The sequence below is a fragment of the Petromyzon marinus genome, chromosome 38, assembly GCF_048934315.1.
Source record: "Petromyzon marinus isolate PM22_M1 ecotype Great Lakes invasive population chromosome 38, UKy_Petmar_22M1.pri1.0, whole genome shotgun sequence".
NCBI lineage: Eukaryota > Metazoa > Chordata > Hyperoartia > Petromyzontiformes > Petromyzontidae > Petromyzon > Petromyzon marinus.
In genome coordinates, this window is record NC_133704.1 from 7,729,696 (window position 1) to 7,746,744 (window position 17,049).

General features: G+C 44.1%; 1 protein-coding gene across 7 annotated transcripts in view; it reads left to right on the forward strand.

The window, feature by feature from the left end:
* ACACA (acetyl-CoA carboxylase alpha) overlaps positions 1-17,049 on the forward strand; it is a 231,114-nt gene that overhangs the window by 89,862 nt on the left and 124,203 nt on the right. For 4 of the 7 annotated variants that reach the window (XM_032967726.2, XM_032967729.2, XM_032967724.2 and 1 more), the window contains exons 27-34: positions 249-338; positions 1,775-1,893; positions 8,420-8,443; positions 10,524-10,667; positions 12,060-12,162; positions 13,727-13,834; positions 14,393-14,449; positions 14,866-14,910. In XM_032967726.2, coding sequence (XP_032823617.2) covers positions 249-338; positions 1,775-1,893; positions 8,420-8,443; positions 10,524-10,667; positions 12,060-12,162; positions 13,727-13,834; positions 14,393-14,449; positions 14,866-14,910 — 690 coding nt within the window. The remainder of the gene's footprint in view (positions 1-248; positions 339-1,774; positions 1,894-8,419; positions 8,444-10,523; positions 10,668-12,059; positions 12,163-13,726; positions 13,835-14,392; positions 14,450-14,865; positions 14,911-17,049) is intronic. The other 3 variants (XM_032967727.2, XM_076072617.1, XM_076072618.1) reach the window with 3 other exon arrangements.

Consider the following 17,049-nt stretch of genomic DNA (forward strand, 5'->3'; position numbering starts at 1 on the left):
GCAACCCAGATAATTTCCCCACGGATAATCGAGAGTTAGCTGTGCATTCAAATGAGGGAATACACCTCAGGCAAGTGATGTTGTGTTCTGGAGGTGTACCATGAGCAAGCTTTTCTACTAATTTCCTGTACAGGAGGAGTCTCGTAACATGAACACGTGTGTGATCTCCTACGGCCAGTTGGTCCCCGTTGATCAATGAGGATGGAATGGATATGAAAATAGGATGTCCTGTCCAATTCTCGCTGCAGAAACTCATCATTTCGGAGACATCGATCTTTGATGTGCTTCCCAACTTCTTCTACCACAGCAACCAGATCGTGAGGATGGCTGCGTTAGAGGTAAGAAAGCCCTCTTGGCGGGGGGGGGGGGGGAGGGGCATAATTATGAAAATGTATAGGTGTTGTGCAGCGCTGTGATTGCCCAGTGCACAGATATATTGGCAACGTGGGGAATTATTTTTTTTATAAATTATAGTCATATCAGATTTTTTTTTAAAGTGACCAGAAATCATTTCAGTAGGTCTCTATGGAAGGGAATGGAGGTTGATCAAATACATCTCTATAAAGGTAAATGCAGGTAGACTTTCTAGATCTTTATGACATTAATTCGAGGTCACATTAACAGATATATGAAACTGAACAGAGGCAGCCATAATAGATCTCCAGTTAAGTGAATGTAGTTCACTGGTGCCAACGTAAAAAAAAAAACGCCACTTTTTTCTAATTTTCTTGCTGTGGTTTTCACACCTGATGATGATTGCTTGTGTTGCAGTCGAAACGTCGTGATAATTTTATTGTTTATTATTTTTATTGTTTTATTATTTTATATTTTTATTATTTTATTGTTTCCCTTCTACGTGACTTTACCGAAAGAACCAAGAATATAGTTCACTGCTGTTAACAAATGTCTCTGAAAGTAATGGAGCTTACTCGAATAGGTCTCTTTAAATGAAGAGCTTTTGATTTAATCTATTAGACAGAATGGCCATCTCTTGAGTATACAGTTCTATCTCTACAGAGTCAATGGCAGCTGATTAACACACAACACAAGTTTAGCAGTTTTGCATCTTTTCTCCCCTATCTACAACACCCCGTCACCAGTGAGTAACCCTCTCATGCTTGTGTACATGCATACCCCACCTGGGCTCCCCACTGTGCTGCTTCTGCCATTCATCTCGGTCAGTTAACCCGCAATGCCGGGGCCCTGTTCTGTAACCCCCTGCCAGCAAACCTTTGAGAGTTCACCTGGCCTCAAATTACCTAATTTGGCACAAGCATGCGTACATGTGTGTTCGCGTGTCTTTGTATGCGCATAGTGTAGCGGTTAGCGCGGTGTGCAACTAATCCGGCGACCCAAGTTCGATTCCCGCTCCACCGAGTCGATGTGAGACCCTTCGTCCGATGTTGTCAGTTGTGTCAGTAGTGTCAATTTAAATCCTCCAGTCCCATCGTCCAATTGTACGTGTGTGTTGTGTGTGTTTATAAACACAGTCACAGTCCGATTCTACGGGTATGTCTATGTGTTCTCGCTCACGGCCAACACCAGTGACGATTATCTGAACTGGTCCTGGGCCTCACCTAGGTCGACTCGGCCTCAAATGAGTACCTGGTGCAATGTGTAAACATCGTCACTGGGGAGACAAAGGCGACAGGGCATGGTGCTGGCCACCCACCCTTTCGTGTGCCTTGCCAGCTTTCATAGGTGCTCACTAACAGTGTATTAAGGCTATACGGGTGATCTTTGTCTTCTTGTCTTTGCACGTGTGCCCACCTAGGTGTACGTGCGCAGAGCGTACATTGCGTACGAGCTTAACAGCCTGCAGCACCAGCAGTTCATTGACGGCACCTGCATCGTCGAGTTCCAGTTCATGCTACCGTCCTCCCATCCCAACAGGTTGTAGCGCTGCTTTCACCCTCTCGTCGCGCCCCTGATCGGATCCGTTTGCGTCTCCAGCTTCGATCCCTTCAAAGAAACCTTTTTTCTGTTCCTCATCTTTTTCTGTCTACTCCACATTCCACTTCCCAGCATCCAAGTCCACTATACTCTTGTACATTCTGTTGTTTGTATCCCCTTTTCACCCTTTTGTTGAAACATACTCTCCTTCTGATGCTTCTGTATCAGATCCCGATATCACCTGCTTTTCTGCTGATTTTCAGTAGAAGAAATCCCAAACTGCACTGAATATCGACACTTTTTTTAAAAATAGGCACAATATGAATGCTTTTATGTTTATATTTTGCAGAAGTTATTCTCGTAATGCATAGTTTGCTTTTGAGTAATTTTACAAGTATAAACAAACAATTAATAAAACACAGGTCAGTGCGTTGCAGATCTTCTTATTCCTCTTCGGCGTATATATGTAAACGTATATACATATATAGGGGCGCACGCAGCCTACTGCGTCAGGCAGCCGAGCAGCCAGGTCGATTCATGCCCATTTATCTCCCTCTGTCGACCCATCTCTGTGCCTTCTCCTCCCGCACCCTCGAGTCTCAGCCACCTCGCTGCTCCCTCGGCTGCAGATCCGTTGCTCTGTTAATCAAGCAATCGACCGGTGTGCATTCCTTTTCGGTTGGGCTCATTCGTTCCTACGTCCTGCGCGTCTGCTTGTCCACCCCGTTATCTTGTCTGCCGCTAAACCGTCGCGCTATTGGCATTTTTTGGTCCACCTTCCCGTGTTGATCATTTTTCTTTTTTTGTGTGTTTATTTTTGTTGTTGTTGAGGGTTGATGCCCTGCAGGCTGCTAGGCTTTGTTAATATGCAAATGTATAGATCTTAGTGTCAAAGGTCGTGGGAATTTATTTGACCATATTTCACTGCGCTGGTTAGTGAAAGGTGGAAGCATTAAAGTACAGTACAACATTTTATTTTGTCACTGCCTTCTGCTGACCACCATGGAGCCACTCCACAGCTGCCATATGATGAGCTGGCGTGCATGGTGGTCACCCACCTCTGGTATTTATTTAATATTAATTTTCCACATTTTTCATGCATCCACGATTAAGACCTCACCTCCCGTGTAACAAAAGAGGGTTTTACTGAATGGGGTTAGTGGTTTAACAATAATTGTTCATTGTTACCTTCAAGGTTCCTTATCAGGAGGTTAATGCTGTAAGATACTTGATAATTTCTCTTTTTTTGTCCAGAGAAAACCCATGCATCAAAGGGAAAAGTTCTCAAATTCTACACACAGTTTAAAAAAATACTTTACTGTCTCCTACAGTCAGACACAACTCATTGCCCCCCTTCAGAAGTGTTCCTCACAAATAAGTTATGGCACCATCTATGCGTGGTCCACCAACCGCCCCACCTATAAAATTCACGGACATGTTAACCCCCCCCCCCCCCCGTACGCTGATGCCACTTTAATCAACAAGCTAACGACGGTGGGGCCGGTGCGTGGGCAGTCGGAGGCACGTGGAGTAGTTAGCAGCGGGCAGTGCTGATGATGAGACGGAGATTGAGAGCAGCAGCCGAGGCCCTTGATAAGCCTCCGCGGAGATGCTGCCGTCGCTTTTATAGCGCGCGGGGTTCCTCCGTGTATACCTGCGGCTTTAATTACTGCGCTATGATTCATGGCCGCTTTGAAGCCATGTAACAGTGGGGGTTTTTTGGCGGTATGGCATAGAGAAAGGGGGGTGGGAGGGTCGGTGGTGGAGGGGCAGCTTGGCTCTGCTGTTTGTTAGTATTGGTTAGGAGGGCAGGCATGCATTGGTAGGCGTTGCGAATAATAGTGTGAGGATCTCCTTACTTTCATCCTTTTATCTTCCTTTAAACCGCATCCGTCTCATCTGCCTTTCTCCCTGTCCCTGCAACCACTTCCTTCCCTCCCCGCATCGCTTGGTGTCTGCTCAATATCGGCCTGTCAAGCTGTGATGGTTGCACGGCACACACTTGGCTTGGCACGCCACACTTGCCCTATCCCTCTCTCTCTCCCGCCCGTGTGTCTGTCCGTTCGTCCGTTTTTTCCGTCCGCCAGCTTTCCCGCCTGTCTGTCGTTTCTCCTCTTGATTGATGACGGGTGGGACTCAGGAGTTCCGTCTTTAAGTCCCCGCAATTCAGATCACAGATCAACGCCTGACTCTGCCGCAGGCTCTGGTGGGACGCTCTTGCCGGCAGGTGTCCCAGCGCCTGACGTGAAAAAAATATAAAATTTTTTTTTTTTTTACTCTGAGCCAAAAGTAGATTTTTTTTTGCCTCTCTACACCCCATTCCCCGCTGTGTGCCATCGTGTCTTATATTTTTCAAATAAAGGGAGAGAAAGGGGTAAAAAGACGCACCACGGGGCTCTTCAACTAATGCAAACCACATACAGTCATTTGTTACAGTAATGTGCATAGTTCATTTTCTGCCCTGTTGGATGCTTTACAGTACTTGCGCTGCATTTTTAATCTCCCTCCCCCCCCACTCCTTCTATGCTTATTTCCATATTGATCGTATGTTCACAAATTCGTGCGCTGAGTGAATAAGTGCGTGCATACGCATATATGTGTTTGTATGCGTCTATGAACTTGAATGAAGCGGTAGCACATTGATTAGTGCACTGAGCTACAAAGCCGGAGAACCGAGTTCCATTCCTTCCAATGCCTAACATAGGTGGCGAGTTATTTGCGAACCGTTTAGCTTACCAATAACAACATGGATCTGTCCCTTTCCCTTCTGTCAGTAAGTCTTCACTACTTCGTGTCACTTCACAATGCACTTAGTCTGGCACCAGCTCCCTTGCCCTTACTTTGTGATAAATACGAGCTGTGTGTGTTGCGTGTATATTTTGGTTACGTGTTTTTTGTGTTCATGTGGGGGAGTGGTAGCGTCATGGTTAGCATACTGTGCTACGAACTCGGTGACTTGGGTTCGATTCCTGGCCGTGGCTAACATCAGTAGTGGTTATCTTAACCAATCCTGGGCCTCCCCTAGGTGTAAACATCAGAACTTGTGACAACAAAGGTGGCTGGGCATGGTGCTAACCACAGCAACCTCTTGTGTGCCATACTAGCCTTACTAGGTGCTCACAAACAGCATTTGTCCACAACAGTCTGTTCAAGGCTATACAGGGGATCTTTGTTAGAGTATGTATATATGTTCATGTGTGTGTCGATGTGTGTTCGGATGAGTGAGTGTGTTTATTAGTGTGTGTGAGTGCATATATGTATTAGAGAGTATGAGTGTATCTGTGTGTGAATGCAGAACGCTGTATAAAAATGCTGTGCATGGCAATTCCAGTTTCATTTGAAAAAAAGTTTGGAAAATTTGTCTCGCTCACTTATTTTTATATATTTATATATATTTTAGCAAGCTGCTATTAACAGGTGCCTTCTGGCCATCATTAGTTACTCATTTAAAACTCAGTACAAGTTTTTTTTTAAATGCTTCATCTCCTTCCAAAAATACAATATGAGATTCAGACCTCCCCTGCGGTGAAGGCATCACTAATAATGCTCGATTTGAATGAACAGCTTCAAAATCATTCAAACAAATCACCTTCCTCTCCCTGAAAACATATTTCTTTAATACACTTTGCCTTTTATACTCTCTCCGCTGCGAGATAAGCTGCACGTATATTTATTTGACGCTGCAATTGTATTGTCATGAGCCAAAATATATATATCTAAAATATCTCCCATCTCTCATAAAATAAGGAACTTTTTCCTTGACAGTGACATATTTTTGTTTCGCCTGATGCATTGCGTGCGGTAAATTCCGCCTAACGCTGTTGTCACTGCAGCGGATGCAACATTACTAATGCGCAAAAAATGTGTACGTATGTGTGTATGAAAAAGCATGTGTGATCTTTTCACCTATTGCTAAATATTAATTTTTGAGGTGGCTCAGCAGGAGAGGGAGCGGCTCGCAATCGGAAGGTTGTGAGTTTCAAATCCTGTTTGTGGGTTGACTCAGAGCATTATCCCTCCAGGGTGATAAAATTTGTATTTCTTTCTGGGCAAGTCAAGAGTTTGTTGTCCTATGGATAGACTTACCTCCACCATGGGAATATGGAATTTACACCACTGGCTCAGGGCTGTACACAGGATTTTAGCACCACCTCAATGCTCATTTGCGCAGGAAAGCACTTTTTTTCTTAATAACACTGCAGCTATTGACAGTGTCACCTCTGAGTAGTTGAGTGACCCCCCCCCCCCAACCCAAACAGCCACCTACTTACTCAGCTGTTGGACATCGTTATCCTTTTGTGGTAGTAACGTCCCCGGGGCCTCAATGGATGACAGGTTAACAATAACCCACACGGCGTTGATTGCCTTCGGAATTGTGGCCACTTACAATAATGGATTAATGAGGCGACGTATTGTTATGTTATGCATGGTGTAATTGTCAGTGAAATGTGCGCGTGCGTGTCACGGATTGTGGACACTTGGCACCCGTGCAGATTCTGGCGCCAGACGCGGTGTGTTTGCGATGATGTGTCCGGCAGGGTTGGGGGAAGGGGATCAGAGGGGCGAGCGGGAAAGGGGAGGAGGAGAGGGGGGCTATTTTCTCGGGGGGCAGGGTGGCCTCAGCTGCAGGGCAAGCGGCATTTCTTTAGAAACAAAGTCAAACCTTGGCTCTTGGCGATAACACACGTACACAGGGCGAAAATAACCCCAATGAGAAATACAGTATTACAAAGGGGCTTACACACACCTACACACACACACATACATCACGTACATGCACGTACACACATTCAAATTCATTTGTGTTTTTCAATGCGTTAATATGAAATTGTGCGCAGGCATTGCTTTGGCCCTCGATGTGCGCCCGGCAGATAGAGCTGGGCCAGAGCGCCAGGCGTATCTGAATTTTCGGCTGAAAAAATGTAATCAACTATTTGCAATTTCAGCTCTGCGAATTGAATGGGGGGGGGTGGGGGGTGTTGGGTGGGGGAGATGTTAACACGATGACGGAGGTGCGAGCCTAGGAATTTCTGTGCAGCGCTCGCCGCCGTTTTTTAGGTTGTGGCATGAAGTCCCACAAGGCATGGCCCCAACATTCCTCCACGTAATGACACGTTATGTTAATTGATGAATCAAATTCTCCATTTCGGTATTTGTGATGTGTGCGAATCGAAAGGGGGCATGCTTGCCTCTGAGGCCAATGACCTTCGGGTCACACACACACACAAAAAATTACGCTGTTCCAGTGTCACTGAAGGTGCTGTTCCATAACAGGCAGGTTAAGGCAGGCGGTGACCTTGTGGCTGCATTTGCACACTTGACAAATGTTATATACATGCACCAAAATGTTTATGTGGATTAACTGAACGCCAGTCACTTTCATAAAGATCTGATAATCAGAATCTGTATTTATCCTGGAGAAATCCGAAGAATTATGAAGCTCTTTCACAGATGTCCAGTAGGGGCAAGTCAGAATTAAAGTTTCGTAGAGTTATATTAAAATGATGAATATTCATTTTCACGTGATGTCTATTAAATAAATTGACATTCAATTTCATCGAGGTCCGTTAATTAAAGTGATTTCCATTAACTTTCATATAGCTATAGTAAAGCTATTGAAATTCATTGTCATAGAGTTCTATTAAAACGGCTGCAATTCACATTCTCTGAGGTGTCTTTAAGTGACTGATATTCTTTTCCACTATATTGCAGTGACCTCCATTGCATTCCAACGCGTTTCTCTATTGCCGTGGGTATTTTCAGTAAAAGGAACACAATAGAAGGTTATGGAGGGCATTTTAATAGAGCCCTATGAAAGTGAACGGTGGTCGGTTTAACTGGGTCAAATTTAGCACTTTTTGCAGATTTGTACCTCCTTATAGCACCACCTGTCTTACTAATCACATTCCTACATGATCATTGTCTCTTTGTGAAACCTTCTCTGTTCTCTGTGTACTTCTCCCCAGAGAAACAAATGCACTCCCTGATGCATACGTGAATTCTTTTTAACAGTCAGCACTAATCACTAGCCTCACCCAGCAGGTGATTGAACAAAAGCAAAGGGGCTGTACGTGTACGTGCACGGCAACGGTTGGGTGGCACGATGTCAGAGGCAAGAGTCTTCTGCAAACAGTTATGTCCAGCGATGTGCAGCGCTAGCTGTTTGAGCGAGGACCACAGTGGAGCGATAAGACACGCGAGTTGCGCCGCAGCTGATGCCACCCGTCCCGGCATTGGCGATTGGTGCCCGTCGCTGCCGTTGACGCATACACGATCCATGTGTTGCGTACTTGCCAACCCTACCGATTGAAACGGTAGGCTGCTGAATTTCAGATTTTTCGAAGCTACTCCTCGCCTTGCGAGATATTTGTAAAAATGTTATGTCGACGTAATTTTCCTTCAATATCTGCAGTAAAAGAGGGTTTTAAAATTGGGTGGTCGCTGCTTAGTTTGGCAGGGTTGGCAAGTATGGTGTTGTACTAACACCCACTAATCGTGATCCATCTCCTCTCTTAATTGATTGCAGGGGCAGCATACCCACACTGAACAGGTACGATAGGAAGCAGACCAGACGTACAGTGGAACCTTCTTAATCGCACCTTGTATGGGGACGATACGTTGAAGGCGTCACATTCATAAGAATGAAATAACATTATTGCAGTTAATCAACTATGTATGCTTGACTATGGCATCTTAAATGTTGTGTATGAATAAAGCTTGGAATTTTGTTTTCAATTCAATCATAAGCAAAACGTCTTATAACCAAGTGATGGTTAAGAGGGTTCCATTGTTTTAAATGTATGTTTTTGCATATACCAGTTGACGCACAGCCAGAGTATTGCTATCCTTTCTCATTTAGGGGCTTTGCAAACTCTGTTCATCGTGTCCCGCATTGGTCACTCCAGGTTTACATTTTTACCAGTGTCCGCTATCCACACGTACATGTTTAAATCGATGTGCATTGCATAGTGTCTTAACGGTTGGTAATCATGGAAACCTGGAATTGTGGTGGAGTGTGTGAAGTCTGGAGTTTAAAAAATCCTGCCCTAACAGCTTCGAAGTTTTGCTCTTCATTCTCATTTTAATGCATAACATCTGGCCAGATGTTTAAATAAAAAAAGCTAACCTGTTAAACAAATGGCATTGTTCATTCGGTGGTCACCGACACGCTCACGCTGATCACCATTGAACCTTTGAATTCAGTGGTGATCAGTTGGAGCGTGTTGGTAACCACCTTTGAAAACAAGATTTAACATAAGTACTACAAAATATGTTTTTTTACAATTAAACACTTGAATGATTGACAATATGTGTACATGCTGGCCGGGTGTACGATCTTCATCCAGTAGGGACATTCTGAAAGGATATCCTCGGTGAGATCAGTTTTGGTTGGTCGCACACTTGACCACTTGCTTCTCAAGATGTTTGATAGTCAGCCACTAAATCGCTGAGCGTGTGTTTAACGAATTGTGCGGTGAAAAAGTGCTTTGTCAAAAGTTTGCTTTCCATCTTTTGGTGCCGTTATGAACACCGATCCATTTTCCCATCCAGCCAAATGCTCTACGTGTATCATTTTTTTTGGCGCTTCTACAAAGTGATCTTTTCTGTGTTGTTTGTGTCACGGTGGGATGTTTGTCGTGGTGGTTGATGGTAGTGGGATTTTTTTTACGGTTTTAATGTTGCAAAATGTTGGTGCTTTTATTTTAAATTAGGGCTCCCCCGGCTTTATTAGGATTAATTTGATGTGTTCCGTGCACTTTGTCCCGCCGCGTATGTCTTACCGCAGGCTTATTAACGTGTCCCGTGCAAGTGTCTTAGTTTGGCTCTCTCGAGCGTTGCCGCCTAATTTAAAAAAATCGCGTGTCACTAGAAAAAAAATACCGTCACCATGTACGGTGACTTAAAGAGTATACTTTTTTAAAATTTTCAACGAAAACATCCTAAACTTAGATAGATGTAAGAACAACAATTGTAAATGTGTAATGAAGATTCATTTGAACGTTATCCAACTGAAAGAGACATCTCGCTCATTTTCAGAAGTTTGCCTGCTACTTTTAAACCATTACAGATTTGAGAAAACTTTTAAAGGAACCATCAGCACAAATTTCCTAAAAACATAATCGCGTCTTGCACTACTTAAATTAGTTTTAGGGCAGGGGTGAGGAACTTGTGGGCCATGGGCTGAATACAGCCCACGACTCCATTTCATATGGTCCACGGCCACATGAGGCCTATCACTTCTAAATGGCCTTCAAATGATACTTATCTGTCACCGCAAACATCTTTCTAACTGCACCAGTCGGGTAGAATATTTTTAATCTGGCAACAGTGTTTCTAATTTTAGCTCGCTCAGTCACTTCTGTTACAGCAAGGGTCCCTTGCAGTGACATAAGTGACTGAGATGCGTGGTCTGCAAAACATACTTGAAAGTCCTATTCAACCCTCTGAAATGGAAAGGTTTCCCCACCCCTGCTTTAGGTTGACCATAAAAATTAAAGAACAATAGTTAACCGCACGCATACCATCGGTTGTGGTGGTAAGTTTGTTGCCATTTCTCTCGTTGATTTTCTTTCTCCCCTTCCCCGTCTGTCTCTCTCCGTCACTCGCTTTCTCCGGTGCCATGGGGTTAGGATGTCATTCCCATCGAACCTGCATCACGCAGGGCTGACGCGCGCCGTGAGCGTCACCGAGGTGCTGCTTGACAACACCTTCACGCCGCCGTGCCAGCGCATGGGCGCCATGGTGGCCTTCCACTCCTTCGAGGACTTCGTCAGGTGCGCGAGAGTGGTGGCCAAGTGGGCAGGCAGGCGGTCAGACAGACATCTCCGGTGACACATATTCTCCTCCTACCCAGCTGCCGGCGTCTGGTCACCATTTGATTGATGGTGGTTGTGGTGATAGTGATAGAATAGTGCAGCAGTGCTACAAATTGGCGTCTCCCGAGCCGCATGCGGATCTTTAATCCACCACATGCGGCTTTATCAAAGGCGCATAATGTAGGACATACTATCACAGTAGCAAAGAATAATGAATTACTCTGGTGCTGTGCCGAAAAACTGTCAATATATATACACTTATATGTACACTTGGGTCTTTACAGAGCTCATGGGTACTTTTTGGCTCTTGGTCTGTTAGAGGTTGACCACCTCTGGCATAGTGGTTATCGCGCTGCACTGCGAAATAAGAAACCCGGGGTTTGATTCTCGGCCACGGGTCAAAATTAGTGGCGAGTGATACCAGAAGCGATTATGGACCTCAAAAGAGTCTTGGGAAAATATTCTGTTCGTGAGAACCTATTAAGGTTGGCATGGTGCACGAATGGGTGGTGTGTCGAGCACCACTCATGGCCACCTTTGCCTTCACAATGCCAATATTTACACACCACACCAGGAACTCATTTAAAGTCTGAGATGACCTACGAGAGGCTTACCACCGGTTCTGTTCGGTTACATGCCATGGTATGGAATCGAACTTGAGTCACTGGGTTTATAGTGCAGTGCACAAATTACTATAGTATCCCCAATTAATAAATGAATGCTCCGTGTTATTACTCATCATAAGCCGGTTGAGACAAATTCCCTTCAGCAATCTTATTTTTATTATTCTTTTTATATCTACGTGACTTTACCGAAAGAACCAAATAATAAGAGATATCTATTACAATCTCTGCAGCGGTGGTAAGGGGCCGTCCATAAATGACGTCATGCACCTGGGGGGGGGGGGGGAGTCAGACATTTGTGACGATGTGTAACGATGGGGGGGGGGGTTTGAGAAATGTGACGTCACATCAAAACGCGTAACTTTAAATAAATATAGACAACACGTTCTACTTGATTAAATAGACTTTTTAATAAATGTTTTCTCCTACAACATCAGAGTGCAGCGCCACATTAATTACGCACTACAATGACAATAGTTTAAAGCGATTTGAAGCATGTTTTATATATTTTTTTTGGGGGGGGGGAGTGGGCAGAGCTTTGTGACGTCATATTTGAGGGGGGGGTCTGACTTTTTGCGACGCCGTGTGATGAAGGGGTGGGGGGGGGGTCAAAAATCGTCCAAAATCGCGTGACGTCATTTACGGACGGCCCCTAATGAATATGTTACTGCTCTTGGTTCTTGCAATGGTGATGACGATGATGGCATTCATGCTCATCACATGACAGGGACTTTGAGGAGGTGATGAAGCATTTCTCGGATTCGCCTCCGGACAGCCCCATCTTCCTAGAGCCCGGACGCTCCACCCTGTACGCAGAGGAGGACAGCAAGGTGAGCGAGTTGTTCGAACTTCGTTGCACACATTCCCGCAGCTGTGCGCCCTTCACCGGGTGCTCCGCTTGGTAACCCGGTTCCGGATAAGCTTAGCTCAGCTGGACCTCAGCCACTGGGCCCTTCACTTGCCAAGAGCGCTCTTTCCCCCATCGAGTGCCCTCGCAAATTTCACGAGCGCTCTCACTCACCTACCAAGTGCCCTTTTGTGCCCCGCGGAGTGCCCTTACACCCTGCCAAGTGCTTCTAGAGTCGGCCAATTATATTCTCTTGTATGTAATGGAACAAAAAAACCTCCTACGCAACACACACACTCTGCTAGGTGGTTAATGTTGTCATGTATTGTATAATTTAAAGCATTTCTTTTTTGAAACCTCTTTTTAATAAAGCTCTTTTTCTTGCTAATTAAGTCAGGGTTGTTTATTCGTTTAAATTTTCGCATTGTTGCATGATAAATTCTGGCGGTCTCGAAATGAAGAGCACATAATGACTGCAACAACAACAGTCTGCCTTAGCAGTAGACCATGCTTTCCCACCTGATGATGGACGCTTGTGTTTCGCCCGAAACGTCGTGATTCATTTTATTTTATACCTACGTGACTTTACCGAAAGAACCAAAGAGTAGGAATAAGAGTGGTAAACATTTTCTCAGATATGTACTCGCTACCTTTGCTTTGTCTATGCTTTAATTTCTAATAATTTACACTCCTTTGTCACTCCACTGCTGAATGAGGGCTTTCCCACACCTTGTGGCTCAGTGTGAGTGAGTGAAGAAGGTTGGTAGGTCCAAGACTGGTTTAGATATTACTCGCAACTTAATGTTAGCCGTGGCCAGGAATCGAACTCAGATCGCCAAGTTCAGAGTGTTATGCAGAAACTATTGTGCCACCACTCTACTTGCCCTCTTCATCCTCATCACTATTGCTCTATCCACTGCTGGATGATACCCTCCCCGTGCTTAAACCGTCCGTCACAGTCCTGCAATGCCGCAGTCTATATCACACCTGAAACATGAGCTGATCTCATCGCTCCATCTCTGCAGTGTCATCCTTTTTATATCTTATTACCCTTTGTCAGTCCACTGCTAGATGAAGGTTTCCCCATGTTTTGTTTGTCGTTGGGGTTGTTTGACAAGACTATGCTGCCTAGTGCTGGTTGGTTATGGGAGGTACCTAGGATCTGTTCAGATTTCACTCACCACTGACAGCCATGGCCTGGAATTAAGTCACTGGGTTGATAGTGCAGTGTAGAAATCACTTTGCCACCACTACACCCAATGGGTTGTTCATCGTAATAATCATCATCACCAATGATCCAACCACTGCTGGAAGAAGGCTGACTCCATCCCTCACTGTTCTACGACGCCGTAGTGCACACTCACTTTTGCACATGAGCTGATGGTCATCACTCCATCTCCACGTTGGTAAGCTTCTCTTACCTGACCATAAATAGAGGTTGGCTACTCCTGCTACATGCTATGACATAACACCACTTCGTGCTAATAAAACACAAATAATTGCAAAAAACACACCAATAGAGGAATAACAGTGCCGGATGTTTGCAGAGTGTGCGGCAGGACCCGATCCACATCCTGAACGTGGCCATCAAGATAGACAGCGATACGGAGGATGATGAGCTGGTGACCGTCCTGCGTGACTTCACACAGTCCAAGGTGAGTGGGGAGCGTGCGGCCAGCGGAGAGATTTTATTGTCAGGAGAGTATGGGCAGTCAAAGTGTCTTCCAGTACAGACGTGCAATACGACTTGCACTCATCTGCTTTGGTGGCCCTCAGCCAGTGATGGAAATTCAACATTCCAATGGCAAGGGCCAATATTTTCAAAGGAAGACCACTGCTTAGATTCCCACTTAGTGGTACCTATGTTATTGATTACAAATTTATGATGGGCAGTCAATTCATGATATGGTTTTGAACTCAGAACCTGATGATTTGAGTTGCACTTGCCATGTGAATATTTATGTTTTGGGATTTGAACTTAAGTCACCATGCCTCATAGTACAGTATGCCAGCTTGTTAACTGAGAAGTAATTCTGAGATATTTACTTCAGTGCACTATTCTCGACACATGAAGGGTTACACTGCTCTGCGAGAGACCCGAATGGATTCTTTGTCTCATGACACTGATAACACAATCAACTTGAAATTAGGGAGGGGAGAATGCAGTCAACAGTGTTTATGATGCTAATGCTGTGACTCGTTGTACCCAACAGAAACGGATACTGATAGACCGTGGGATTAGACGTCTGACATTCTTGGTGGCGCAAAAGGTATCGATCTGTTTTTACGATGAACTTCTCAACTGTGCTGCGCGTGCCGTCGTTGCGTCTAGTGACTCTGTGTCGTGCTGTGCTATGTGTTTGTATTTTTTTGTTTAAATATTGTCTCCTAATCACGAGCGTGTAAACAAACTTAACAAATGCAATGAAACTAATGCTATCTCTTTGTCGTACTTCAAGTAATTTTGTTTTTATAGTTTGCAAAAAAAGATGAAACCATAATGAAAATCGTTGTGAATTCTCCTACAAAATGGTAATGCAAAGTGATTTTTTTTTCTCCTCTCTAAAGAAATGCTATAATGATAAATAATAATCATAAGCCAATTAATCAAAGCATACCTCTTTGTTTTAAGTTGAATCTGTAATTCGTGTAGTGACAACTTGCTGATTTTCCTTTCCGGGAAAAGGACTTTAGGAAGCATTACGACTATGAGGTGGATCAGAGATTCCATGTAAGTGTAAGCAGGAGGTGAAGGCCTGTGGCGAGCAGCTCTCGGCATTTCATGCATTTGCGCTTGAGGCCATGGAAACTAAAACACCTTGGTTCTCAGGGGAGAGGCTTTAATCTGCACATGCTGCGCCGTCGTCATTTCTGCCACTCTTTGGTTCAGGCCTGGAAATGTAGACGAGCGCCATCAAATTCTCATTTGGGGCTAGAAGACCCTGATGAATGTACAACATTACTTTTTATTTATGTAGCGTCTAAATGCAACTGCGTTACAAGACGTAATCTCACATGTCCCAAATGTAGTTTATTAACAGTACTTATTCAGTAAATTGGGTACTAATTGAGGCTTTTATTAAGTAAAAAAAAAACTTTTGTATAGTTGTTACATTTTGTTTATTACAACAATTCAAAATATTTTTGACAAACATTCTTCATATTCCTCCCAACATTTAGTTTAAAAATTAAAGCAGGCTGAGGGTATACTGGTGTGTCCTTTCCTGAGAACCCAAGAAAGTGTAATCTTGTTTTTCATGGTCTATCATATCTCTGTGCTTCCATTCTTTCCAGCTTCTTTGCATCTTCTGATAAACATGGCCGGTAGAAGTCTGCGGAAGTGTGCAGGGATGTGTGGTTTTTATGAGCAAATCAAGACCACCCTGGCTCATCCAGTTAAAAGTTAACACGACAATAAAAAAAAACAATTTATCGGTTTGCCTGACATTGAATTAACGTGCAAGGTTTGCGACTGTTTTTGAATCATCGTGGGTGCTTCCGTGGATTGTTCCTCGCCCTGTTTACCAGACCCATGACATTCTGTGTTTGTTAAAAACTGTGCCCTCTTGACTCATGTGCCTTGATTCAATCCCTTCACCCACAATCTCTTGTTAAAGTCCCGACCTGATGTATTTCGTCACGCTGGATTTTGTGAAATCGGGTGACTGTTGAGTCTTAACAAGCGAAAAACTGGATTGGAGGTTTTTTTTTTTTCAAAAGGCTGAAACGTTGCCGATCTCTGAGCAAACAGGCAGCTGCCTGGAGTTCTCCAACATGTGGTTGGGTTGTCTACCGCGTGTTGTTGTTTGGAATTATGTCTGATGTTTTGCTCCACAAGCTGGGAAATTCTTCAGAAACGGAACTATTCGGTTTAACTATTTGGAACCTTTCATTTAAAGTATTCGCTTTCTGAACAAGGTCCCATCACGTGGAGTGAAACGTTAGACATCGTTCCAAACAACACGTGGTAAAACATGAAAAGACATCAGGGATTTACATCACACAGCCGCAGAACTTGCGCAGTAATGGTGCGTCTAGTTGATACTCAGATTAAATGATACATAAAAAAATCTATCCGTCCAGTCATTTCTTTACATTTTCAAACAAAAGCCATAATTAAGCATCAGCCTTTTTTGCAAATAGCCTTTAACGTTAAACAGCAACGTTAAACTCTTCATTACACAAAAATAACGTGGGATAAACAAATTAATGGTTGAGTACAAGTGAAAAATAATATTAATCACATTTATCATTATCATTGCATTATAACAGAAATACTGTACGATAGGCCAACGGTCCACGCAGCGTCCCATTTTCAGAGCAGGCGACATAGCACAGAGGAGATTAACCGACTTACAGTTGGAAATCTCACTTTACACACGGTGCCTTAATTTTTTATGTTTGATTAATGAATGACCTGGATGTGTCCCCACTGGTGAGTTCAAATCAATTCCTAGCTCTGCATATCGGTGAGGTGCATCTCATGCTCAGACAGGTCATTCTTCAGCATCATCTGTCCTTTGGGTTTCAGCTAACCTAACGGGGCTCTCCCCGGGAGTCTTTGGGGTTTCGGCAGCGCATTCTCAAGCTTGCGCTTGCCGCCTCTCATGCCGCTTTTGTTCTGGGTCATCATTGCACCACTACCATGCTTCTGAGCGTCATGAATCTCGTGTTACACTTGCATTACTTCCGACCACATCATCATTGCTTGCATTGAATTTGTGCCACGCAGTGTGGAACACCTCGGAAAGTGGTGGGTCCTATTTAAGAGTAATTTGAATGCATATGTATGAGCAGTACACTGAGGTGTATTGTACATACGTGGCTCATGGTGCTGATACTGTGTCAGAGACGTCAAGCTGTCCAATTG